At 45.1% G+C, this 27,664-nt stretch overlaps 2 protein-coding genes across 5 annotated transcripts in view; both read left to right on the plus strand.

Annotated features, from left to right (window-relative positions):
* The window catches only part of Reln (reelin), a 426,762-nt gene that overhangs the window by 368,927 nt on the left and 30,171 nt on the right, over window positions 1–27,664 (plus strand). For all 4 annotated transcript variants that reach the window (XM_039107060.2, XM_006235873.4, XM_039107062.2 and 1 more), the window contains exons 46-52: window positions 1,595–1,763; window positions 12,666–12,806; window positions 13,834–14,011; window positions 16,134–16,327; window positions 19,375–19,631; window positions 23,312–23,466; window positions 24,836–25,050. In XM_039107060.2, coding sequence (XP_038962988.1) covers window positions 1,595–1,763; window positions 12,666–12,806; window positions 13,834–14,011; window positions 16,134–16,327; window positions 19,375–19,631; window positions 23,312–23,466; window positions 24,836–25,050 — 1,309 coding nt within the window. The remainder of the gene's footprint in view (window positions 1–1,594; window positions 1,764–12,665; window positions 12,807–13,833; window positions 14,012–16,133; window positions 16,328–19,374; window positions 19,632–23,311; window positions 23,467–24,835; window positions 25,051–27,664) is intronic.
* Window positions 1,770–12,659, plus strand: Elobl5 (elongin B like 5). Its single transcript, XM_039108556.2, has one exon. The coding sequence runs from the start codon at window positions 10,907–10,909 to the stop codon at window positions 11,315–11,317; it is 411 nt and encodes a 136-aa protein (XP_038964484.1). The 5' UTR covers window positions 1,770–10,906; the 3' UTR covers window positions 11,318–12,659.

Here is a 27,664-nt window from a genome sequence, read left to right on the forward strand (position 1 = left end):
AAGACCGAAAGCCATGACTTTGAGAAACACTAAAGAGAGAGGTTGGAACTAGGACATTTACAAAGCATTCAGTAGCCAGAGAAAGCAATGGAGGAAGAGTGGATCTGGGGGCAGGGGGCAGGGTGCAGGGAGTAGAGGAGAGGAGAAGCCGTGGCCGGAAGGTAATGCATGAGAGAAGAAGAAATTTAAAAATGAGAAAGAGCAGCAGAGATGGGGAGAGGCTGAATGTTTAAAGGTGAAAGAGACAAGAAAAACCTAGCTTTCTGCAGACCCACACACAGTCTAATTGCTTTCACCCAGACTCCATGACTTCTAGCCATCTCTCCACACTTCTCTGATTCTTCAGTGTACTCCTTTATATAGTAGGGTGAAGTGTGTGCATGTGTGTGTGTGTGTGTGTGTGTGAGAGAGAGAGAGAGAGAGAGAGAGAGAGAGAGAGAGAGAGAGAGAGAGAGAGAGTTTGATTATATGGTTTCTAGGAAGTGTCTTTTATAAGGAGAATAAGATTGGCATGGTTGGCCAGGAGTTTTGTAGAATGGTCAAACCTGAAAAGACTGTGGCGAGAGCTGGCTTAGTGGCTAAGAGCCGTCCTTACAGAGTAAGGTTTGATTCCCAACACCCACACTGGGTGGTTCACAACCACCTGTACCTCTGACCAGATACCCTCAATGGACACCCATCCAAACACACAGACGTACACAAAAACACTCACACAAAAGTCTGTCTTAAATTTTTGAAAATATTGCTCCAAAGTTTAAAAAAGAACATTAAGTTCATTATGGGCAAAAATGGCATGACATTAAGAGGCGTCTTGTTGAAAAGAGGGGCTTCAGTGGGAGAAGGAAGGGTGAGATGAGTGGTGAGGGAGCGGGACTAAAGCTCAGGGTGTGAGAAATGATTGCTAACACTTGTATCTGAGGCCGGATGACTTCGTTGTAATTGTTCTAAGAGGTTCTCATTATAATAAGTGATTCTGGAAAAGTAACTTTATCTCACTTGATCATGTCTCCTAAAAAGGAGTGGTAGTTCAGTGTCACTTATAAAATTAGCAAAACTGGACAGGCATTGCGGTGCGTGTCTTTAATCCCAGCACTCAGATCTCTGTGAGTTCAAGGTCAGCCTGATCTACATAGTGAGTTCCAAGACAGTCAGAACTGTGTGAGAGACCCCACTTCCAGATAAGTAGATGGATGGATGGATGGATGGATGGACGGACGCATGGATGGATGGATGGATGGATGGATGGATGGATGGATGGATGGATGGATGGATGGACAGATGGACGCATGGACGCATGGATGGATGGATGGATGGATGGATGGATGGATGGATGGATGGATGGATGGATGGGTGGGTGGATGGATGGATGGGTGGATGGATGGATGGACGGAGAGACGGACACACACTCACGGATGGATAGCAATAATATACAGAGGGGAAAACAAAACATAAATAGTTGAAGGTCAGAAACAGAAACGTAGAGGAAAAGTCAAACTGTCTCATTACATTAAAGCCTAGGTACGCACAGTAAGTTTCTGTGGCTCCTGGGTCTGAAGACGTATGCTTATACTGAGAATGCTACCTCCCGTTTCAGCCATTGAACTGGAGTACTCCGTGGATCTCGGGCTGTCGTGGCACCCCCTGGTGAGGGACTGCCTGCCTACCAACGTCGAGTGCAGTCGCTATCACCTGCAGCGGATCCTGGTGTCAGATACTTTCAACAAATGGACCAGAATCACCCTGCCCCTCCCTGCCTACACCAGGTATTCATGGTGAAGTTCTGTTTTTTCTCTAAACCCAGTATTTTCCTGACTTTTAATGCTAATAATTTTTTTGAATAATGGCTTATACAGGAAAACACTGGCCATATTGTAACAGCTTCTCTGACTTGATTTAGAGATGCCAAAAACCAGCCGTTTAAAACAGGACCATTGAACACAAAAATAGATTTGAATGGGATCTATTTTTCTGCCATTTAAAACACTGTCAATATAGCAGTTAGTGGTTTCTTATAGGTGGATATATCGAGGAACTGTTCCCTAACATTAGCCTCTACTTTTTTCACCTTTATTTTGAATATTAATCTGGAATTTGAATGCCCTCTGTGAGAAACACGTGTAAGTGTTCCACCCACTGCACCAACAGGAAATGGCTTGGCTGGAGAGCAGTGCCCAGGGGATGGTGGTGAGGAAACCGAGTCTGACTTGCGTGTACTTCACTCTCCACTGTGAGGAACAGGCACCTTTCCCAGGGGAATGGTGTTCTGATTCCTTCACCATCTAAAGTGGGTGCGAGCATAGGAAAGCTCTAAAGATCATGATTGGCACTGTTCCCCTGGAGGAAACCTGATTGGCTTCTGCCATCAACAGCACAGTGACCAGCACAGCGTAAGGGACGAGTTACAGTTTCCGCTTCTTATCGTCCCGTGGTCTCCAGACAAATAAAGACTGAATAATCCTCCCAGCAGACACGCGTGAAACTCCAGCGTTCGTCTAGGACATAACTTTTCTTGGGATTATCATAAATGGAGTGGTTTCTGCCTCTAACAGCCCACGGCTGCTTCACAATTGCTGGCTCAGAGGCAGGAGACTATATTAACTGAGTGCTGAGCTGCCAGGCTTAAACGAGATATGTGAGATTTTGTTGCTCGTTAAAGGTATTGTCGTACATGAATTATTAAGGTGGTCTTAATAAGTAACAGGGAAAAAAACTCCATTAAGTCAGCCATCTTTTAAGTCTTTATGAGTTCTATGAATTATTACCTGACTACTTGACAGCATTTTGCAAATAAGTGGCATTCTAAGATTTACTTCAGCTAGTCATTGTGCCCTTGAGACGTCTACTGAAGTAAAGTAATTATTCCTCATATTTTAATCTATGTTTTAATTGTCTCTTGCACATACTCACAAGAATTTTGACCCTTTCAAACGGTACATGAAAAATCTGTGATATGCATCCGTTTTTCCCCCTGTTACCCGTATTGAAAATACAGTTTGTTGACCACATTATCCTCAGGGCTCCTGTTGTGCGGTGCTCTTAAAGGTGACTCTGCCTTCCACACAGCCCTCTGAGTAATTCAGAAAGAAATGTATGTGGATGAGGCCCAAGCTCTCCTCCCTCTGTTCTCAGTCCCGCCATCTTTTCATTGTGTTTTCCCTTGTTTCAAGTTAAACTTTCAGTGGTTACCGTGCAGGAGGCCCTTACTTTGATCCTCACACAGACAGGTTGGTTGGCAGACAGGCAGGCACACAGACAAGACATTAACGTAACTGACTGCCTTCAAAGCTTGGGACTGTGCTAAAGTGTCTGGGCAGTCTCTCAAGCCCGAGTTCGTAGCTCTCTGCTGGAGTTGCTATTTCAGTTTCTAGGTGTCTTTCTATAAGAAAGCACGGTACTGACAGCTTACAAATGCATGCTAGGTAGGTGTTAGGAGTGGCTGTGAGCGCCAGACAATTGGAGCTTTTCCCACCAGCTTTTGAGATGGCTGTGGAGCACCTAAGTACCATTGGAAACGGGAGCAAGTGGAAGATGTTTGCCCGTACATTGTCATGAAATGGTTCATCAAGTGGAAATAGCCACCAGTGGCAACTGCTTAACCATTCATAGAGTTAAAAAGATAATTTTAGGTATTTGTTTAGTAGGCTTTAGTACATGCCGGGATTCTCCCTATCTCAAAGCTCTTTCGGTTCAGTAGAAGGCAGAGGTCTTCCCCAGAGATCACCGGCGCTCGCTCAAACTAACGATACAGCTTAGCCGTGGTGGGACGGAATACTGGAATATGATAAGCTATGGTTGGACATCACGAGAAAGTACGACTCGGTCAGGAAGGCCAGAGAGTGCTTTCATGAGGAAGGACGAACGGGTACAATCTGAAGGTGAACTGGGCAAAGAGCAGGGGTATTCCAGGCAAGGAGAGTACACTGTGGTAGCAGGAAATTGGTGTGTCTGAGTTCAGGAAGGAAGAAAAGTGAGATGGGAGAGGGTGTCAAACCGTGAAGAGCAGGGCGTGTTAAGGTCTAGGGATGCTTACAAGTCTGTCAAAGTGCGCGGGAATAAGGAGATGTGGTTCGAGAGCATTGCACACAGAAAAGCTTATTCTAACTGGACAGCCAGTGAGAGAGGGTAAGAGTCCCAGAGACAGACAGACAACAGACAGACAGACAGAGACTGGTAATGTGCTCTCAATGGACATAAAGAGAAATGAAGACTGTTCAGCTGGAGAGTCTGACGATGAAGAGGACATCGTTACAGGGAGGGAAAGAGCAGCGTTGAAGGCAACTCCAGCTCTCAGACAGACAACGTCAAATGGATCCTGGTGTCTGCTCCTGAGAAGGAATCCTGAGACTAAACAACAAGATATCTCATATCCACACTGGGCACTGCAGTGCTAAAACCTAAGGACCTGGCAGAGGATTTCATCTTCATTCCTGGCCATGCACTGGTTAAGTTGGATCTTCCTGGAAACCCATCCAATAAAATCAAAATGAATGAAAAGTGCTAGTGCGGCCTCACAGGACTGAGCTCATGGTAATGGTGTAACGCTGTCTTAACTTCCTTCTCTGCAAAGGATGTGAACTACGGGGGTGGGGGGACCGGAAGTGACTCCTGCTAATTGTAACTTAACGCTTTGCTGGGGGAACAGTCTAAAAGTGCCACAGATGTGGAAAACTGGGAGTTCATACTGAAAATCAGGGTCAGGGGGAGGAGTTTTGTGTAGAGATGTTCTGGCTTTGAAGAATTCATGGATGAAGAGACGAACATTCTAAATCAGTGATCCAAGTAAACATGACAGGGAGGGCATGCACCTTAGAGTGACTGTTTAAAGCAGTAAAACTGGAAGGAGGCCATTCGTGGAGTTGTGCTTACTGACAAAAAACACTGAAGCAAGGCAAGAGAGTGGGATTCGTGAAAATGGAGTTGGAGAGATAACTTAGCTGGCAAAGGTTCCTGCTGTGCAGTCCTGAGGACCCAAGTTTGAACCTCAGAACCAAAGAAAAGAAGCCAGGCATAATGACAGAATTGTGATCTTGGCACTGGCGCCCAAGACAGCACACTTGGGTTTGTGAATTCACTGGACAATCACCCTAGGCTACTTAGTCAGTTCCAGGCCAGTGGGAGCCCCTGTCTCAAAAGCAGACTTGAGGACTCCTAAGGAATGGCAGCAGAAGTTGTTCTCTGGCCTTCGTGAGTGCACACACACACACACACACACACACACACACACACACACACACACTTCTCCATTGCATGTGAAAGGAAGACTCCCAGGTTTGAAGTTGGAAGTCTGTCATTAATGCCACAGCTGCATCCACTCTCCAGAAGAGACCGGCTGAGTGGAAACGGCTCGCTGAGGAGGCTGGAAGATGGAGAGTCAGAATAACACGCTGTCACGTGTTATGTGGTTGCCACTCGAGATGTGACTGCCATGCAGGAAAAGATCAGTGACATCAGCCACAGACAAGAAAACCGTTTCAAGTTTTCTCAGATCCTTTTTTCAGTCTTTAATGTCTTCAAAAGAATAGTTTCCAGAGCCTCTGGAAATAGTTTGTCTGGCCTGGGGGCCCGAGAAGAGCCATATAACTAATACAGACTTAGCCACTGTATTAGTGTCGTGCCTTTATCGCTTGCCTGTGAGATTGAATAGAATGCTATGAGGTGTTGAGAAAGGCTAAAGAAAAGACATGGTGGCTTCAAAATCAATTCATATCCCCAATCCCAATCTGCCTTCCTCTTCGTTACCAACCGGACTTAAAAATAGCAGGTTAGTTCAAGTGACATGGGTTCTTGAAGTATCAGCTGAGAACCAGAGAGCCACTGGAAGGGCAGGTAACTCAAATCGACCGAAAAAGGGCAGAAGGGAGTGGTCACGGTACAGCTCAGGTGAGACGCAGCTATTTTAAGTCAAGGTGAAAGTGATCCACTCCTGCTGGCCCAGTGACCCAGCTGCTGCCTTCTTTCTTAGCCACAGGAGCCATTAAAAAATCTGTGGAAAGCTCCTCTAAGGTGCCCAAAGGAAAGAAGGCCAAGGGGGAAAAGGTGGCCCCAGCCCCTGCCATCATCAAGAAACAAGAGGCCAGAAAGATGGTCCATCCTTTGTTTGAGAAAAGGCCCAAGAACTTCAGCATTGGGCAGGACATTCAGCCCAAAAGAGATCTCATGTGCTTCGTCAAACAGCCCCGCTACAACAGGATGCAGCGGCAAACAGCCATCCTCTATAAGCGGCTCACAGTACCTCCTGCCATTAAACAGTTCACCCAGGCCCTGGACAGGCAAACAGCGACTCAGCTGCTTAAGCTCAACCACAAGTACAGGCCAGAGACAAAGCAGAAGAAGCAAAGGCTGCTGGCCCGGCTGAGGAGAAAGCTGCAGGCAAAGGGGACGTCCCAACTAAGAGACCACGTGTCCTCTGAGCAGGGGTCAATACAGTCACCACCTTGGTGGAGAACAAGAAGGCTCAGCTGGTGGTGATTGCCCATGGTGTAGACGCCATTGAACTGGTGGTTTTCCTGCCTGCCCTGTGTTGAAAGATGGGGGTGCCCTACTGCATCATCAAGGGAAAGGCCAGGCTGGGGCGCCTGGACCACAGGAAGACCTGCACCCCTGTTGCCTTCACACAGGTGAACTCGGAAGACAAGGGTGCTCTGGCTAAGCTGGTGGAAGCTCTTAGGACCAATTATAATGACAGATATGACGAAATCCGCTGCCACTGGGGAGGCAATGCCCTGGGTCCTAAGTCTGTGGCTCACATTGCCAAGCTGGAAAAGACAAAGGCTAAAGAACTCGCCACTAAACCAGGTTAAATGTACACTTACGTTTTCTGTACATAAATGTAATTTACAAAATTAAAAAAAAAAATGTCTGTGGGAAGTTAAAGGAGAAACGAGGTCACACGTGTAAGAACTGGTGTGTGAGGGGCAGGGGTGACAGTGAAGAGGAAAAAGCAAAATAAGGTTGAAGGCAACTTCTCAGTGAGGTCCCCACAGCGACTGAGAGTAAAGAAAGGAGAGCCGAGCCAGCAAGCACAACATTTCCTGTGCTCTTCGGTTCGTTAAAGAGAGATTCCTTATCTCCGTCCATTGTTACTCCAGTACGACAGGATGTTTATGGAGGCTTCACTGTCCAAGTCTTCATGACGGAACAACCTGTGTAAAATGTTCAAACTAGCTGGAGACATACTACGCTGACGATACAGGCCCTCCCCCGTGTCACATGACACTTCCAGCATCACTACTGTGGTGTGCTGGGGTGTTGGGTCCACAAAACAGAGTAATCTTGTACAAGCTGTAGTACCACTGAGTCCCCATACCGACTATGTTGCTGTATCGGCACTCGTGTTAAAACTCTGTCCATGTGTCCTACAGTAGAGACTCAAAGCCTCTGAGCCCTGCGGACAGCCAGCTTACTACCAAGTTTTTAATCAGAGAATCTGATGTTTGACTGGTCCTGTACATGGATGTGACTTACTAAAATTGCTTGCCCGGCTAAACGTAAGTCATCCTCCATTGAAAAGCTAAGCTGAAGCGAGGGGAGACCTCCTACATGCAGTGCAATGTACTGAGCCCTCAGAGGGCGAACTTGGAGAGTTATAGTTTCTATCATTGCTTTCTGTGATTTCTTTTTTCAGCACAATTAGTTTTTTAAAGCTGCTTTGCTTAGAGATGAGAGAGACTCCTTTTTATTTTGAATTCCGAAGTTTAAAGCCCCCTGTGCTTTTGAAGCGATTTCTGTTGCCTTGTATTTCTATTTATTTAAAGGGCAAATGCGCAAAGTTAGAGGCTCCCACATACTTGGTAGCCGGTTTTGATGCACTGCCAGCACTGATTCCTAAGTAACCCCGCTTACCCTAACGCCGTGCTGTTCTGATGCAAATTCGAGACGCCGTAGCATTTCAACCGCAAATATTTCAGTGCACGTCACTAGACAGGAAGAGCATTTTGGACAGCTGTGATGTAATTATCGCAGCTAAAGATGGCAATTTCTTGTTCGTAACGTCTTCAATATTCATCGCTCAAAAGTTCCCGGCAACTCACAAAAGTGTCATAAAGCTTCTGCAACTCAGGATACAAACCAGGATCATTTAAGCCTCTCAGGCCTCCTCTAAAGTATCTCCTCCAGTTTCACTGAGTGTGACGGCATAGAACTGTCCTCTGTGAGGCGGGTCATAGGGCCCTCTCCTTGCTGATGACAGAAAGATTCGATGGCTTCTGGGGTACGCTGAAGCGTATCACTTCCCATCAGGTCACACATGCACTCTCCCTCACCAACAGAAGTACTCCAAAACCTTAACGTCATGGACCCTGAGCCTGGCCGTGAGCTGCCAGAATGCTAGCATGTCAAGCATTTCAGCTGTTGGTCTCGGTTTCCGTCTTCCCTCAAGACCACCAACACCACATTCCTATCTTTGCTGATGGGCTGTCAGAAGCATTGTATACCTCGCACCAGACCAACCCCCTACAAACCTCTGGCTCTCTTCCTCCTTTTAGTAGACAGAGCTGGACAAAGGGGTTATCTGTTTCCCCCCATGTCGTACACTCAGGGGGGCGTACCTAGGTACAGTGAAGGTCACTGTTCATCTCCTCTCCAGAGAAAAGGAAAGCCTAGTGGAGTGGCTCATTTAAATGCTCCTTTTGCTAACTGATTGGTTTTTCATGAGTTGTGATAAAGTAATCCTGGAGGCTGGATAAACACTGTATATGCTGTGTGTGTGTGTGTGTGTGTGCGCGCGCGCGCGCGCACGCTATATATATATAATATATAGTATATATAAATAAATATATATATATATTTAAATATATAGCAGTACCTAGTATAAGCTGAATGATCCTTGCCTTTTCTTGCTGGTTGTTACTGAATCCGTGTATGATGAAGGCCCTCGGCCCCGCCATCTTCGTCAGCAGATTAAGAATTAGCTTGGGAATTTGATGTATCTCTTTGAGGGAAAACGTAATGTCAGGTAAAATCAGAAAGGCTGAGATGGTTAGCTGTGGTTTCTTTCAAAGGAGCTCTTCCCAATAAAGTCTTCCTGGGTAAACCGAGTCATCCTGCAGCATCTAAGAGGATGAAAAGCACACTGAAGCCTGTTAAAATGGTGGGGCCACATCACGGGGGAGGCGAGGGGAAGACAGGAAGGCTTAGCGCTGGAATTCACCGACCTGTGCCTTTGAAGCACCCCCAATGTGTTGACGGGGAGAAAGTGGTATGAACTCAGAAAATAATCAGAAGGAGAGATTTCAAGGGTATGTGAGAATAAGAAATTTGCTCTGGGGCCCTTTCGCCTCCAACTCGGAGAAGCAGCAGCTGGTGGCAACCATCATTCTACGGGACCTTCAGGATAAGCAATGACAGCCGCGGAGGGAGACGCCAGAGCGCTCGTAGGTCTTGGTAAACATGAACAACTAATTAATTTTCACAACACCCTTGTGAGTCAGGGAGCAGCGTTTTCTGAGCTTTGCAGATGGGAAAGTGTCAGCATGTAGATCTAAGTGATTTGGCCCCTCTCGCAGTGAGGCCAGGCAGGGCTGGGAATAAGTCGTTTCACTGGAAAGGCTTAGAGGTTGAATTCAACTTCCATATTCTCTCTCTCACTTCTTCCCTTTAATGAAAATGCTTCTTCTCCCTGTGAAATAATACTGGATGGTGCATTTGCCTATGAGGGCGTGACTACCAGATATCGTCGCTATTCCTAAGAATATAAAACCATTGCATTTCAAAGGGGGAGTTCAGAAATTGTCATATCTGACCTCCTTATTGTGTCGAAACACTCACTTGCTCACCATGAACATAGAGCTCGCTGGTGCCAGAGTACAAATTAGAGCACTCGCTTATCTTTAGACCCATTGGCCAACTCCAGTTTTAGTACAGTCTTCACATGGTCTCCTACTGATTCCTTTTCTGTGGAACTCCAGAGAGAGGCATAGACTGAAAGGGGGCCGGGTTGGAAGTCTCCACAAAAGCTGTCACCTCCAGCAATTCATCTGGCTCTCAAATCTCCTGTTCAGTCTTTCTGTTCAGAGGCTGCCCAGACTGTGACTGAACAAAACCAGTCATCAAAAAGCCACCACCTGCTAGGCAACCCGTGCCACCTCTCCAGCCTCCTCCAGCAACCATCAAACTACTGTCCCTGCCCTGCTGACCCTAGTTTCCCCCTCGGCCACCTGCAAGGTGTCTTTTATTTGCTTTTTCTGGGAATCTCTTTTGCTGTCGACTTAATATTCTCTCAGTAGATGTTTATGAAATCCCATTTATAAGGGCCACAGACAGTGAAATGATGAACAGAGAAAATAATTAACAAAAGAAACTGCTTTAAAAATGGACACTTTATAAGGTGACAAGGGCTTTGGTAAACACGTGTGATATTGGGGACAGGAAAAGTTGATTACTTGTTATTATAGATAAGCACCGAGGACACAAAACAATATTCCTGGCCTTTCAGAAAATTTGTGATTAAAAAATCAGGAGACAGAATAAACTATATGCAGGCTGACTATGTATCAGAATAGATGGTTATGAGCTATGAGAGTGTGGTGCTCCACTGGGTGACAAAATGTTGCTGTGTAGAAACAGAATAGTAATAAATTCGGTCATTAATAAGAGCAGAGGTACTGAGATATACAGCCCTAGTGGGGGGCGGGCATCGATACAACATGGGCTCCCTGCGGAAACAGTGGCCCCTGAATATCAGTTCCCTGTCCCTGTAGAGCCCCATGCAGAGTTGAGCCAAAAGGGATCTGCACCACATGCTGCCTTATGACTTAACATGCCAGGAAGGAACCGTGTCCCCCTGAAACATCACACATACATGCTAAACTGCGTTAGACACCACATAAGAGCAGATTGCTGTGGGTCCGAATAGTATGACACAAATGCCATTTTTAAAAGGGTTAGAGAGTCGCCGGGATGGACCCACATGTTTCTCATGATCCAGCGCCACAAGACCACCATCTTTACGTATACCAAGGAGTTGACTACCGTGTTCGAACTGAAGCGCATCATGGAGGGCATCCGCAAGCCGCCGCCAGAGGAGCAGCGGCTGTACAAGCTCCTCAATGATGGAAAAACTCTGGGCAAATGTGGCTTCACCAGTCAGACAGCAGGGCCACAGGCCCCAGCCACAGTGGGCCTGGCCTTCCGAGCAGATGACACCTTCGAAGCGCTGTGCATCGAGCCCTTCTCCAGCCCTCCGGAGCTTCCAGATGTGATGAAGCCACGGGATTCTGGAGGCAGCGCCAGTGCACAAGCTGTGCAGCGAGGGTCCCAGGCCTACCCGCTAGGGACCCAGTCCCCCAATAAAAAAAGATTTGGGGGGTTGGGGATTTAACTCAGCGGTAGAGCGCTTGCCTAGCAAGCGCAAGGCCCCGGGTTCGGTCCCCTGCTCCGGAAAAAAGAAAAAGATTTGGCTGTCTAAAAAAAGGGGGCGTGGTTAGAAAGAAAATGTCTCTTTGAGGACCGCCGTTCCCTGTGAGACCGTAAAGGACACGCAGAGATAGAACGAGTAGAGAGAGTGCGCGCTCCTGGAGGGGAAAACACAAATTCAGAAAGGTAGGGACGAGTCCAGTGTGCTCTGGAACTGTGCTTAAGAAGGGAGGCCAAAAGACAGGCTTGGTGTTTAAACTCAATGCAGCAGGAAATGAAAGATCCAAGGCAAGGAGACGCCTCTGCTGAGCATGCGGGAGCTGGAGAGCAAGGACTGTGAGAAGTCAGCTTATGCCAAGATGCTCAGGACACACACTGGACTGGGCTGTTTCCCAGAATGAAACTCTTAAGTTCTAGGCTGTTCTCTTTGGATTATTGACCACATTTTATGTTCGTACCTTCAGTTAGGAAACGTAAGGCTGTTTCTGTTGTTTCACCTTTTCCCCTTCCTGAAACTCATATTTCCCTGATCAAAATATTAAACCCTTTAGCATAAAGTATGCCTGGCTCAGTAAATACAATTCATTCCTCTGTCAGTTCTGAAGGCTTGCACGAGACCCCGGTATTGTTTGGTTTTTACTGCCATCTAGTGGCTCTGAACATGTTTGTTGTTTGCCAAACAAGATGCTCTCCAAACTGCGAAGGAGAGCGGCGTTGCTGCTTCTGGAATGGAGAACTTCTGGGTTACATGGATTTATTCCGTAAAAATAAGCCCATCTTTATTTCTCACCCCCCCCTCTCTTCTCCATATGTAATTATCTAGGGTTTCACTGACCTCTGTTTTATGGAGGTCTGTAAACTTCCATTAGGAAAACTGCTCCTGGATGCTGAGTCGAGGTGGATGCCCTTAAGAGCAAGGGAAGAGCATGAAACTCAGCCCACATTCTGTCCTAAGTTAGAGGCAGAAGGGTTACAGCCGCTCGAGGGCAGACATCCTTCTCCGAGTTTACAGCCATAACATCTCCTTACGATGGCTTCCACGCAAAACTCAGACCCTTATTGTTCCCCAAGGCTCCTTAGCCTGTGATGTCATCTTCTTTTACAAGACCCGGCAAGATCCCAGGGGCGAAATGCATGCCGAATCTATTTGTCTGGCTTATAGTGTTAACTAGAGGTTTGCGTGGGCTATGGCAGTAATGAATGTGCTTTTGAAAACAGGACTGGGAGTGTGCACCTTTGTGCTGCCCTCCTCGAGCTTTCTAGAATACATTTTCTTCCTGTCGAGTTCTTCATTGTAAATCTCTTCTTCCAAGGTCTCAAGCCACTCGTTTCCGCTGGCACCAGCCAGCGCCTTTTGACAAGCAGCAGACGTGGGCGATAGATAACGTCTATATTGGGGATGGTTGCCTCGACATGTGCAGTGGCCACGGGAGGTGCATCCAGGGAAGCTGTGTGTAAGTCGGAATGTTCCTTACATCTAAGTATCTTGACTTATCCCCCCGGCTTTCTAGAACAGGTTTTGTCATCACTCCCCCAAGTGACTAGCTTTTGCATTTTGTATCTGAGCTAACAGATGGCCACTATAACTACTTTCCTTTAGTGATTAGCACATGAACGACAGCTACCTTGTCAAGAGAAAGCTCAACTGTAATTTGCAATGTTCATTTTTCTGCCGTTTCTGCGATACATTGGAGTCTTGGAAAAGATGATAGAAAGGTTTCAGGGGTTCAATAGATTCTCACCAAAAATAATATAGTAAGTCAGGGTAGAAGTGAGGGCATGCATTAGTTGATAACCCTCATGTTGTTTTTGTAGTAAAGCATAAACATATCTGATCGATTTATCAGGCATACTTCACAGAAGACACATACACACACATGTACCCACGCACATACACACATGTGCACACATATGCACTACAGCCTTTTATGCTTCATTTTCTAAAATCTTGCTGTTTGATTGAGTGTACAGACTCTAATAGAGAATGCATATGACCTTTTCCACTAATCTATAGCCATAGAAAATCTGGCCCTTGGTCAATGATTGTACCCTATCCAGGATGACTCTAAAGAGCCCTGGGCAGCCTCCCTGAACACAGAGCTGAGAACTCTGTCCAGGGATGGCAGTGATCATCCAAGGCATGTCTTCTGTTTGCACACAGCCACTTGGTTCTTAAAGCGCTGGAAGTTTCCATGAAAGAGACCAGTGCTGTATATTATCATCCCCCAGGGATATGTTGGTCAGGGCTTCGGTGCATTGTTTAAACGTGTTTCTTTCTCTCTGCCTGAAACTACTACTTCAGGAAAGCCTACAGGATGGCCTTAAGGAGAGTAGGTGCTCCTTAGCAAACCTCTGCTACTCTGAAGAGCAGTAAGCTATCAGGACCCCAGACTAGGAAACCTTTGGCTTCCCTGATGTGGGAATTCTCACTCATGGGCTTCCTTCGATGTTGACTCTGCCTTTCTCTTTTTCCGCACCCAGCTGTGATGAGCAGTGGGGAGGCCTGTACTGTGATGAACCTGAGACCTCCCTTCCCACCCAGCTCAAAGACAACTTCAATCGAGCTCCCTCCAACCAGAACTGGCTGACTGTGAATGGTGGGAAATTGAGTACTGTGTGTGGAGCCGTGGCTTCGGGCCTGGCTCTCCACTTCAGTGGGGTAAGAACTGGGCTGATGGTTTACTCTTTTCTCCACCCCCTAAGCTCCCCACAAGTCCCACGAGTCCCCATTTAAGTTCAATCAGCCAATAAGGTGAGTTACCCTCAGTGCTTAGTCATGATCTGAACTTCCAACTTTAGACCAATCAGACAGCATTGAATGTTTCCAGTATTTTCCCACAGAACATTTGAGACCATTTAAAGACTCAGCTTGGGTCACCTCAGTAATATTTAAGAACACGTTTTTAAAGGACTTGCATAGATTTCCATCCTGAGAAAGGGCACCTGTAGAGTGTGTGTTGGGCTAAGGGGGTTCCATCTGGATCAAGCTATAACTGAAAAGGCTTCAGCTCACCACACATTCGGGATTAAAGAGTAAACATCTCGGTGTTTCTCGGATGTATTAGCAACAACGTTTGTAAATCATTTCAGGAAGAGTAACTTATCAGTGATTAGAACATTTGTACTTGGAGCCTGTTATTTTGTGTGTGGCAGAAGCAATATTAAAAAGTTTTCCTTTGAAAAAAAATTATAATCATTCTATTTTGCTGCTAAAATTTACCTTTTTTTTTCTATTCTTTTTTTCGGAGCTGGGGATCGAACCCAGGGCCTTGCGCTTGCTAGGCAAGCGCTCTACCACTGAGCCAAATCCCCAACCCTAAAATTTACCTTTTTAAAAGCATAATATCCCTAGTATCATGATTAGATGGGCAAATTCATTTTTTTTTAAAATTAACAATTTACACTCAACTCTTTTTTTTTAACTGTACTCTATCACAGAGTTTATGTGGGTGCCAAAGAACTGTATTGCTGATATCCAGTATTCTACCCAGGAGTAACAAAGTATATGCATCATAAAGGTTTTTTAATAATTGACAGCATTAAGAATGTATATATTCAAGGTACTCTTCTACCTCAGGTAGAAGTGGGAGTGGCCCAGATGTCCACATATGTTCAACTAACAATTACCTACTTAGCAAGACTAATAGATAACTAGTATAAATGACACTAAGTTAGCTACGAATATGTCAGTAAATGGTATTTGGGGCTAGGGAGATCTGCCTCAGTCAGTAAGTGCCTATATACATAAAGACTTGGATCCCAACATCCATGTAAAAATGAGGCATGGTAGCCTGTATAACCCTAGTGTGTAGGGTATAAGGGTAGGTTGGGGTAGAAGTTAGAAACAGCCAGATCTCCAGAGCTCATTGGCCAGCAAGTCTACCCAATCAGGGAGCTCCAGGCTCACTGAGAGACTCTGATAAAAAAATAAGGTAGGGCATGATAGAGAAAGACACCCACCCCCCACCTGACATTAACCTCTGACCTCTACATGCATGTAAACACATATGAACATGCACGTGTGTGAAAATCTAACCCATGCACCCATGTGTATTCATACAAAACAACCACAAACATACACACTCATTTAAATAAATAAATACATTTTAAAGGGCATTGCAACTCTCTCATTATAATTAAATCATATAAGTATTTCAGTTGTAGTCATTTTTAATATTTTATTAAAAATAGTTATGTCTGAGGGCCAGAGAGATGGTTCAGAAAGTAAGAGCATTTGCTGTGCTTCCAGAGGACCAAGGCTGGTTCCCAACACCTACATGGTGGGTCACAACTGTCAATCACTCCGGTTCCAGGGGATGCAATACTTACACACAGATGTAAATAAAACAGTTATGCCAAAATGTTACTTCATTAACAACTGGTGCTTGTTAGCAAATGCTAAGTAATAGTGAAAATACTTTAATAAAGACTTTGCACACTTACTTTAACTCCAACTTTTACTTGTTATACAAAACATATATATACACATATATATACATATATATAGGACCTCCTTAGAATATATAAGTATAGAGATTTGCTTCAAGTAAAAATTGAAAGTCCAGCAAGCATGGGCTGGACATCAGGCTAGAAGCTAGTGTGAGAGAGCTAATAGTACAATCGGGGGGATACGTGTAGGCGAGATAATAATAACACAACGCCATGAACCTCGCATTACAAAAAAGATATCCGAAGAGAGGAAGAGAAAAGCTGAAATCTGCAGGACAGGAAATCCAGGTTGCTTACTGCTGCTCTTTTCCTGTTCTGCCTCTTTTCCTTAGGGCTGTAGCCGATTGTTAGTCACTGTGGATCTGAACCTCACTAATGCTGAGTTTATCCAATTTTACTTCATGTATGGATGCCTCATTACGCCGAGTAACCGTAACCAGGGAGTCCTGCTGGAGTACTCCGTCAATGGAGGCATCACCTGGACCCTGCTGATGGAGATTTTCTATGACCAGTACAGCAAGCCTGGGTTTGTATCTATGCTAAGTCCACTGACTAGGATGCTGAGGGCTTAGGAAGGCTGCCAGTGACCAGTCTTCAGGGACTGAGGGGGACTACAACTTACTCATCAGTAAAGGAAACCTCTGAGACAGAAAGAAGCAGGGAGAGCTTTCTAGGCTGCACAATCACTAATCAGAGGTTTTATTTTAAGAACAATTAACTTCCACATCAGAGTAAGATCAATTGCTAGATCATAATGCTAACAGTAAATAAACTGTGTGCAAGAAGAAGGAGGAGGAGAAGGAAGGAAGGAAGGAAGGAAGGAAGGAAGGAAGGAAGGACAGAAGGAAGGAAGGAAGGAAGACCGACTGACCATGGGTGGCCAAGTATATGGTAATTCAAAAATATTTGGAGAAACACAAACATTTGTTTACAAAGTATCTACCCAGTATACACAAGAAAATAGTAAGACAGAATATCCTTAAGATGCCTAGGACATTATTAAATCCCTCTTTTAAAACCCTAAACAGCCATCATGTATGAATCTCTAAATGTGTTGGGAAGACCAAAAGCAGCCATCGGAGCCATTTAGAGAAGTCAGAGGGGCTGGATGAGGTGGTGCCATCTGAGGTCTCAGTAACTCTGAGGCTGAGGTGGGAGGATTATTGGAGAGTGTATATTGGACAACACAGTGAGACCCCATCTCAACACTAGAAGGAAAAGAAAGGGAAGTGAAGTAAAAGTTGAATCATTAGTTACCCCCCTCCCCTCAAGGCTTAGCAATCCGTGAAGTAGATGGGGCAGAGGATTGTAAGACCCAGGGGTAGGGCATGAGTTCCCTTGAACTCGGGTTTCCCAGACATAACAGGGCAAAGGCACAGATGAACTCGGAGACAAAGACAGCATGCATAAGACCTGTGCAAACTGGAACCAGACAAAATCCCAGCATAGGCACAGAATCCCACCTCATACACAAGGAGCTATTAGCATCTGCTTGCTTCTGAGAGAGGGAACAACAGTGTTCGTCAGTGGAGTGGCACTTGGTGCATGATACGTATTCCAGGGCAGACCCCGTGACCAGTAGTCAGCCAACACGAATGCTCGCATAGGGAAAGAGAAAAGAATGTGGAGTTGGATCCGAAGGGAGGTGAGGAAGGATCCAGGGAGAGTGGAGGGAGGAGAATGAATATGATCAAAATATATCATGTTTCTCAAAGACTAAATTTGCAAAAGAAAGAAAGAAAAAGGAAAGAAAAGAGGAGGGGGAAGAGGTGAACCATCTGAAGTATTTCTCAAGGGAATGAATGAGTCAGAGAGGGCTCTAACATCCTCCTGTGGCCTCCACACGCTCGTGTGTAAATGGAACACCTGCACACCCACACATGCACACGAACCCCACAAAACACACACAATAGTTATCATTTTAAAAGGACATGGGCAGATGAGCTCTAACACCAAGAGACATGAGGACATAAAACTTGGACAGGCCTGCCTCAAAACCACTGATCTCTAAGCAGCCTTCCTTAGCGTAAACACTAATGCCCTCGATGGTCCGAAGAATGGGCTGAAGAATTCAAGAAGTGATGGAAGTGTCCGAAGCCCATTCACGGGCATCCTAGACGGTCACTCTCCAGAGGGCAGCCTACTATGCTGGGCAGGTGTAACCTAAAAGAGACACAACACAGCAGCAGGGAGGCTGAGCAGATGGCTCGGTGGCAGATACTATGTAGCATGTGCAAGGCTCTCAACACTGCAAAGGAAAAGATCGACAAGGAAATGCTGTGTTGACAAAAGGAAAACAACTGCACCTCTGGACCGTGAAAGTCAGAGATTAAAGCAACAATTATTACTGCCCTTAGCTCTAGGACGAGCTTGCCCACCCCAAGACGAGCTTGGACTGGGATTTCAGCACTGAGGCTCTTGAAAGACAGGTGGAACGACAGAAAAGGACTGTGCTGTCTGCGCAGGGAGAAAACAGAGAAATGTTTCCCCGGGTTCTAGGAGCTCTGAATATAATCAAGTTATACTGCCGGCTGGCAATGAGTACTTTTTAATTGCAGTTGGAAGTGTAAACCTCATATCTACATGATGAGTTTGTATTGAAGCATTAAGCTCTCTGTCCTTGAGGACTAAGTCAGAAGGCATGCTGAGCTTGTTAGCAATTCTCCTGCAGTATTTCCTCCAGCGAGGCCCATTAGCCAAGCATTGTCTGTACCCTCCGGCAGCTGAGACCTGCTTGAATTCAGGCTGAGGCTCAAACATCCTACCACAAGCTAGTGTCTGTATTCCCAGCCTGTTGCTTGCACTCAGCAGATTAAAGTCAAAAGCAAATACCAAGGAGAAAAGAAAGAAGGCTGAAACCAACCCTTACGTAGCAGGAAAAATATGGTCAACATTGGCTTGTCTCTCTCAGAGTGTGTATAGTATAGACCCACGGTTACCTACCCAGGGTCGCAGACAGCTAAGTCCACAGGCAACTCAAATGGACAGATAGCTAGGGGATGCTGACATTGTTTACATTCTGATTTCTCTAGTCTAAGGACTTGTAAAACAAAGCCAGCTAATCAGGGTCCACACCCAGGAGTTGATGTGTTATTTTTAAGAGGAAGAGTAGGGAGATGGGCTTTTACCTGGGAGGAGTTAGGGAGAGGACTTGAAGAAATGAGTATGAACAAAATACATGGTATAAAATTCAACGGAACAAATTCAAATGTAATAAAGCTATTTTTAGTTTGTCTGGGAGCGAGGGAGATAGATGGCTTAGTTGGTAGAGTGCTTGCCTTGCAAGCATATTAGAAACAGCCAATCAGTGAGCGCCAGGCAGCGAGAGACCCTGTCTCAAAAAATAAAGTGGAGAGCAATTTAAGAGAACACTCAAGCATTGACCTCTGGCCTCCACTTGCCAACATACATATTTGCATGTGGGGGGGGGGGTAGATTTTGACTGATTGATTGATTGATTGATTGATTTAAATAAGTCCACCCTGGGATATACTGTTGCTCACTGCTGTTTCAGATCTTCTCCTCATGAAATATTTAACAAATATCTCCCTCCCTCTCACCATTTCCTGTTAGGTTCGTGAATATCCTTCTCCCTCCTGATGCTAAAGAGATTGGTACTCGCTTCCGCTGGTGGCAGCCACGACATGATGGCCTTGACCAGAATGACTGGGCCATTGACAATGTCCTCATCTCAGGCTCTGCTGACCAGAGGACGGTCATGCTGGACACGTTCAGCAGTGCCCCAGTGCCACAGCATGAGCGTTCCCCTGCAGATGCTGGCCCCGTTGGGAGAATTGCTTTTGATATGTTCATGGAGGACAAAACCTCAGGTGATTTGCTCACAAACACTGGACAAAAGTACACTGAAATGCAGTTGAGGGGGGAGGTTTTTCACAAGTGGAACCGGGTCCTTGCCAGGTATTTGGATGATGTAGAAACAAAGAGAAGAACACCATTCCTTTTTCCTGTCAGCCTTCCCATTAGACATCGGTCTCTTTGCAGTCATTATAGAACAATGGGAGGCATGTTTTTGTTTCTGTTTCCTATTTTCTACTTTGGAGGGGAAGAACCAACATCTCCTGGCCTATTGCTGCTGATTTTTTGGGTCAGGGTCTTTCTCTGGTTCAGGCTGTCCTAGAACTCACCAAGAAGCTCAAGCTGCCCTCAAACTCACAGTGATCCTCCTGCCTCATCCTCCTGGTGCCTTTCTTAGCATCTAAAGTCAGAATGTTGTGTTTTCTGCAAGTCAGGCATGTTCACAATGGCATCTCATGTTTCAGATGGTGTCTCGGGGTCCACTTGCTGTAGGTCTCTCTTCTTACCCTTCTTCCTCAGCAGGGATGGATAGGTCAGTGATGCAGGCAGCTGTGGGAACTGCACCCCACTCTCATCTGAATGCTTTTTATTTTGTAGCACTCACGTAGGTTAAGGCTGTGGCTTTGCCCTCCCACATGTATTGTACCAGGTAAACCAGTGTGGTCAGATGCTGGTGTCTCCTCCTCACACTGTGAGTCTAACCAGCAGTTACAATGGCTATGCAGATGGTAAGACGCTGTGTCTCTCCTGCTTAGCTCGGACGTCTAGCCCCACCTCCAGAAAGTGGCGTATGACCAATCTCACAATAATGAAAACTTTCCAGAGAAATGGCATACCTAGGGGAAATTTTAATTTAAGGGGTTTTAGGGACTTAAATTACAACTAAATTAATAATGTTTTATTATAAAAGCAGTAAATGATGTTCAAGTTACGAAATTGAGGAAAATACAGAAAATCGTGAGGATGAGAAGATTATCATCACCCAGGGGATAACCAGTATCACTACTGATAAAATGACTCCAGTGTTTTGTACGCCTTTAACAAATATTTTAACGAAGTTGGGATCTCAAATTAGGTGTATTTTGTAGACTGCTTTTTTTTGGGGGGGGGGTCGGATTGAATCTTGGGTTGTCGTGTTGTTGATTAAATGTCTTAGAAGATAAACTTTTGCTGGGGATTTAGCTCAGTGGTAGAGCGCTTACCTAGGAAGCGCAAGGCCCTGGGTTCGGTCCCCAGCTCCGAAAAAAAGAACCAAAAAAAAAAAAAAAAAAAAAAGAAGATAAACTTTTACTGGTTTTAAACACCATTATACTTTATAATTTGCTGTTGATGAATCTTTACCCTAATTAATTTAATTTCAGTCGTTAGGATATCATGTAAATAATAACCAAATCCACCCTGGCAAATGGAAAGGCTTATCTTTACCAAGTCCCTAAGGCTTAGCTGGGTGTGGCGGTGTGCCAGCAGCCTTAGGAGGCTGGGCAAGAGGAGTGTCATTTGAGAAAGGCATGAGTACAAAGAGAAAGAGAAGAAATGGGGGATGGAGGAGGATAGTGGGGAGGAAGAAGAGAAATGGGAGGTGGAGGAAGAAGGGGGAAAGAGAAAGTTGTTACTGAGAGTACAGTAACAGATCTGATTCAGAACTTCGCTAAGTTACTCCTCTGTGTTTTCCCAGTGTAGTAGTTTACATAAGTAAATTTACAATCAGAATAATTTAAATATTACTTCTGTAGTGCTAAAAGCCAATATAAATCAAGTTTAAGCACCTAGTATACATGCTGGTTTAATGTGGCCCTGACTGTTGCAAGGAAGCGTCTGCTCACAGAAGCAGCTCTGTTCTTGTTACATTATTTCAAGGACCCCATTGTCTTGCTCTCTTATCCATGAGGCTCGCTCATGAACCTTTCATCCTGCCTGCAGCATCCCACAAAAGGCGCCCAGAAAGAAACTGGTTCTGAATCTCACTGGAGTTTGAATGTTGGTTCACAGTGATGCTGTGTCCTCTTATCTATGACTCCAAATCCCTCAGAATGAAGACACAGATAGTAGAATGGCCCCGCCAAGCCATGCAAACCCCAGCAATATGTTGTTCTGCAGGCACGTGTGCCCAGACCAAACTTAGACTCACTGTGGGTGAAGCCTGAGTTACAGGAAAATCCCTTGGTCTCTCTGGATCTCTGAGGCAGGCGCTGTGCACATGCCTGCCCCAAGCCTCCGGTTGTGCCTGTTTGTCTCCACACTGTAGACATGGGCCTAACTAGGAAGCTCTGAAAGTTAAGCCTGTGAGATCAAAGTATGTCATTAACTAGATACAATTTACATCATTTGTTTTCATTTCTAACTTTACTAGGTAACAAATACAATATATAATTACCTCTTCCCACTGAGCAGAATGATACAGGCCTACAATCACAACACCTCACTGAGGCAGGAATATCTCTTTTCTTTTTTCTTTTCTTTTTTTTTTTTTGGTTCTTTTTTTCGGAGCTGGGGACCGAACCCAGGGCCTTGTGCTTTCTAGGTAAGCGCTCTACCACTGAGCTAAATCCCCAGCCCCCCTGAGGCAGGAATATCTCAAGCTTAAGACTAGCCTGAGGTACATTGACAATTCCAAACTAGCAACACCAAATAGACTGACTAAAATATAAGTGGATGGATGGATGGATGGATGGACGGATGGATGGATGGATGGTGGATGATGGATGGGATGGGTGGATGGATGGATGATGGATGGATGGGATGGGTGGGTGGGTGGATGGATGGATGGGATGGGTGGGTGGATGGATGGATGGGATTGGTAGATGGATGATGGATGGATGGGATGGGTGGATGGATGGTGGATGGATGGGATGGGTGGGTGGGTGGATGGATGGATGATGGATGGGTGGATGGATGGATGGGTGGATGGATGGATGGGATGGGTGGGTGGGTGGATGGATGGATGGGATGGGTGGGTGGATGGATGGATGGGATGGGTGGGTGGATGGATGGATGGGATTGGTAGATGGATGATGGATGGATGGGATGGGTGGATGGATGGTGGATGGATGGGATGGGTGGGTGGGTGGATGGATGGATGATGGATGGGTGGATGGATGGATGGGTGGATGGATGGATGGGATGGGTGGGTGGGTGGATGGATGGATGGGATGGGTGGGTGGATGGATGGATGGGATGGGTGGGTGGATGGATGGATGGGATTGGTAGATGGATGATGGATGGATGGGATGGGTGGATGGACGATGGATAGATGGGATGGGTGGATGGATGGAATGGGTGGGTGGATGGATGGGTGGATGGATGGATAGATGGATAGATGATGGATGGATGGATGATAGATGGATGGATGGATAAATAGATGATGAATGGATGACACACATTTTATTTTACAGTACATTGAGAAACTGGGCATGGAAGTACATGCTTCTAATCTAGCAACCAAGAGACTAAAGTAGGAGGATCAGTCGTGAGTTTGAAGCCAGCCTGACCTATAAAGTGAGACCTTGTCTTAACCACCCTACCCCTCAAAAAATGCACTGGGTTTCTGTCAGCTAATGTCCATGTTATAGAATGTTTATATTAGTCTCTATTTTACGTGACATATTGTATATAATTCTAGGACTTGGGTTAATGTGAATATTTACTTTAAGTCCTTGCTAAATCTGTCATCCAATTTTTTACCTTTTTTTTTCAGTGAATGAGAATTGGCTCTTCCATGATGACTGTACAGTAGAAAGATTCTGTGATTCCCCAGACGGTGTCATGCTCTGTGGCAGCCATGACGGACGAGAGGTGTATGCAGTGACGCACGACCTGACTCCCACTGAGAACTGGATCATGCAATTCAAGGTGAAGTCTCCGTGGTCTCGATCACACAAGTAACCATACATTAGCAACGTAATCAGAACCGTCACAAAGATAAAGGCCGTCTAAGATCCCAAGACCTAACATATGCTTTGAAAGATAAACTTAATGTTAAGGTCATATGCACCTCACCTAAATATTAGTTAATGGTTAAAAATATTGTACTTCTATACTATTTTAGGGTAGAATTTTGGACTTTACATAAAAGCAAATATTTACAATTGGGATTATATACTTAGAGAAGAAAATACTGGTTTAAAAATGTAAGGTACTGACTGCAGCTTACTAAGTCACTATCTTAAAAAGTAAGTTGGCTGGGCGTGGTGGTGCCTGCCTTCAATCCGGAGCTGAAGCAGTTCTCTGGGAGTTCGAGGATAGCTGGGCTATACAGTACGTTCCAGCCAGCTAAGACTACAAGGAGAAACTCTGCCTAAAAACAGAAAACAAAGGTAAACTGTTTCCTTATGAGACAACGCTATAATCGTTATTCCCACTTCTTCTAGAAGCCCATTCAGACGTTTCTGTAGAACAGAAATTATTGACTATAGGAGCATGATTAGAACTCGTGCCTCAGGCTGGAGAGATGGCTCAGAGGTTAAGAGCACGAACTGCTCTTCCAGAGGTCCTGAGTTCAAATCCAAGAAACCACATGGTGGCTCACAACCATCTGTAAATGGGATCTGATGCCCTCTGCTGGCGTTTCTGAAGACAGCTACAGTGTACTTGTATATGATAAATAAATAAATCTTAAAAAAAAAAAAAAGAACTTGTGCCAGGAAGCGCTTTGGATAACATCTTGGCCTGGATCCGTTCTGCTGTATTCTGTCCGCCTGAATCCCTCTGTGTTTGCAGAGCTGACGCACTATGGCTGTCACCACACTGAAGGCCCTGTGCTTCTGTTGTCTTGTTCTACTGCATCTTGCTCGTCGGGGAAAGTGATTTATTGAGAGTTATAAATTATATGACAAAGCAGTAAAATTAGTAAGACCATTAGCAATCCTTCTTGGTCAGCCATTCTGCCAAACATAGGTGCCAGGCCATTAACAAAACAATTTGTAAGCCTGGGCCCGGGCCTTCCAAGGAAATCGGCCAGTGTGGCGGAGGCACGGCTTCTCTCACCAATCCTTACACGATGTACTTGGCACTTTCTACAGTTTGTCACCTTGGGCAACCATGCAGTGTCCCCTGTCCATCAGCAAAACAAACAATGAACTTGAAAACGCAGGTGGTAGCTATCAAAAACGCAGGTGGTAGATGTCAAGGGACCTGGGGCCTTTCTTACTGCCAACGCTTTGGGGCTGAGATCTGTAATATGGTTTTAATGCCTTGACAATCTTCATTTTCTGTTCATTAGATCTCTGTTGGATGCAAAGTGCCTGAAAAAATTGCCCAAAATCAAATTCATGTGCAGTTTTCAACTGACTTTGGCGTGAGCTGGAGTTATCTAGTCCCTCAGTGCTTACCCGCCGACCCAAAGTGTTCTGGGACCGTCTCTCAACCATCTGTGTTCTTTCCAACGAAAGGGTGGAAAAGGATCACCTACCCGCTTCCTGAAAGCTTAATGGGGAAGTAAGTAGAAAATTAAAATAAAGTGTGGCTGGACATACCCAGGAGGCAGCCAGTGGTTCTGCCCTCAAATCTGAAATTATGGGTAATTGTGGGTAAAGTGCTCCCTTCCTCTGTGACGCTAGGGTCCCTAATTAGTGACTTCCATGATGAGCACACGTCCTGTTGTGATCTCAGGCTTGGAGGTCCTCCATAAATGTCTCTTTCGGATCGGTCTCTTTTCAAATAGGATTAGAGCAACAGTAATGACCTTGGAGCCAGATGCAAAGACACGTTACATACCTTACTGGCCTTGTGCACTGTGGTCCAATATAAACAGGTTTCCCTAATCCTTACCTGAGCAGGGAGCATATCCCAACCCATACCAGTAGCACAGCTCCTAATTTCAGACCATTGTATACGACGGCTTGGCTTGCAGGTTTTCTTTTCCTCTCATCACAAAGCATCATGTTGTGTGCACTTGGTGTGGAGGATAATTAGCCTGGAGCACTGGGTTAAACCATGCTCTGGAAAGTCTGGATAATTTAATTTAAGGTGACTCCAAAGATTCCCCGTCTACTGTAAAATTAAGAAAGGAGGTGCATTAAGCAAAATGACAGGTGTGCTTTTACTAAATTAATCATCGAGTCCAGCTAAGTAAAGAGGCTTCTGAGGAAACAGAACATGACGTATGAGCAGGATGGAGACTCCGAATAGGGCAGGTACACACACAGCCTGTCCAGTCCGATAGACAACATTATCAGCTTCCCAGAATGGATCAGAAGAGCTTATGCAGTGAAGATGCTGCGAGGTTAAAAAAAATCTACAGTGGTTCAATTAACAATGAAATATCCTGGGGCTTGAGAGACAGCTCACAGCAGACAGCTCGGCAGTTAATAACATGCACTGCCCTGGGAGCAAACCTGAGTGTGGTTCCCAGCACCCACATTGGGTGGCCCACAATCCCCTGAGGCTCCAGGACCTCACACCCTCCTCCAGCCTCCATTGGAACTGCACTCACACGCACAGACTCCACCCATAGAGAGGGGCCAATGCACATAAGAAAATGGAAACTTTTTAAAATGCCTTATAACAAAAACCGTAAAGATGAGTAAGCTCTGGGACTTGTTGATTTACAAATTTAATGATGGCTTTAAGACTCAAGGGAATGGTCTAGTAGGTAAGGACCCCCGTCTGCCAGACCTGATGACCAGAGTTAGATCCCTGAGACTACAGTTAAAACCCTGGCATGCATGCTTGTGCACACATGCAGACACATGTGCACCCACACGCAAATATAATAACAATAAACTGTTCTTTTTACATTATTTCAAGGACCCCATTGTCTTGCTCTCTTATCCATTATCCCTCTATCAATGGTGATACTCTCAGCTCAAAGAGGGTCCCCTGTTGAATAGATTGTGGCTGCCAGAAAATTGGACCAGAATGCTTCTTCACTATGTCTGGTGGGAGAGGAGAGGGTTTTCTTTCTTAAGGATCCAGAGCAAGAACCCTATTGAATCCTATTGGTACAAATCAGCCCATTCCTAAGCCACTTAGTAACTTGTCTGTCTGTCTGTCTGTCTGTCTGTCTGTGTGTATGTGTGAATGTGAGTGTGTGTGAGTGTGTGTATGTGTGAGTGTGTATGAGTGTGTGAGAGTGTGAGAGAGTGTATGTGGGTGTATTTGAGTGTGTGTGTGAGAGAGTGTGTGAGTCTATGTGTGTGTGTATGAGAGTGTGTGTGTGAGTATGTGTGTGTGAGAGTGTGTGTGTGTGGTCTGTGTGTGTGTGGTGTGTGTATCTCTTTCATGTGTATGTTGTGTATTATCACTCACATATATATTCTATATATAATTTACATAGTGTGCAAATAGAACATTTGTTCAGATAAAAGACTTTTACTGTTGTGTAACCAATGTCCTCATCGTATAAAATGAGATATAGAACATTTACATTGCCCTAGAAAGTTCTTTACTTTGCATTTTTAAGCTAGAATTGTATGGCTTATTTTAATATAAGGTTAATTAGAATCTTTTTTTTTACCCAGAAGACAGAGTAGAACAATGATGAAATTAAAAAAATCTCTGGGAAATTGTCCTTTAATATAACCCTTTCAAAATTGTTTTCTAATTACCATAGTTACTTTGAGAATATTGATTGTCTTCAAGGAATTGAGAAGGTGCTGTTTGCTAAGTGCCTGAAGGCTGTGTGTATACTAACAAGACTGTCTTGGGCTTTACCAACCCCTATACAACTGCAAAAGTGTAACTGGCCAGCCGAAATGCTCCCACAACCACTAAAGCTCAGTGTCTTGTTCATCTGATCAATAAATGTGCCAATTAATTAAATAAACACAAATGGTCAGTACATACCTGAAAACAGTCTTACATATCCTTAGCCATCAGAAAAATGGAAACCAGAAGTGCTTTGAGATTCCATGTCACCCCATCCAAAATGGCCTCAAGACAGCACATGGGCATAGGTAGGGTGGCTCAGGCCATAAGTATACTTGCCCCCAAACCTGGAGATCAGAATTCTATCCTTGGAACCCATGTGGTGAATAGAAAAAAACCAACTCCAAATTTTGTTCTGACCTCTACATGCACACTGTGTCACATGCATGCACACACGCTCGCA

Source organism: Rattus norvegicus, chromosome 4 (assembly GCF_036323735.1).
Source record: "Rattus norvegicus strain BN/NHsdMcwi chromosome 4, GRCr8, whole genome shotgun sequence".
NCBI classification, from domain to species: domain Eukaryota; kingdom Metazoa; phylum Chordata; class Mammalia; order Rodentia; family Muridae; genus Rattus; species Rattus norvegicus.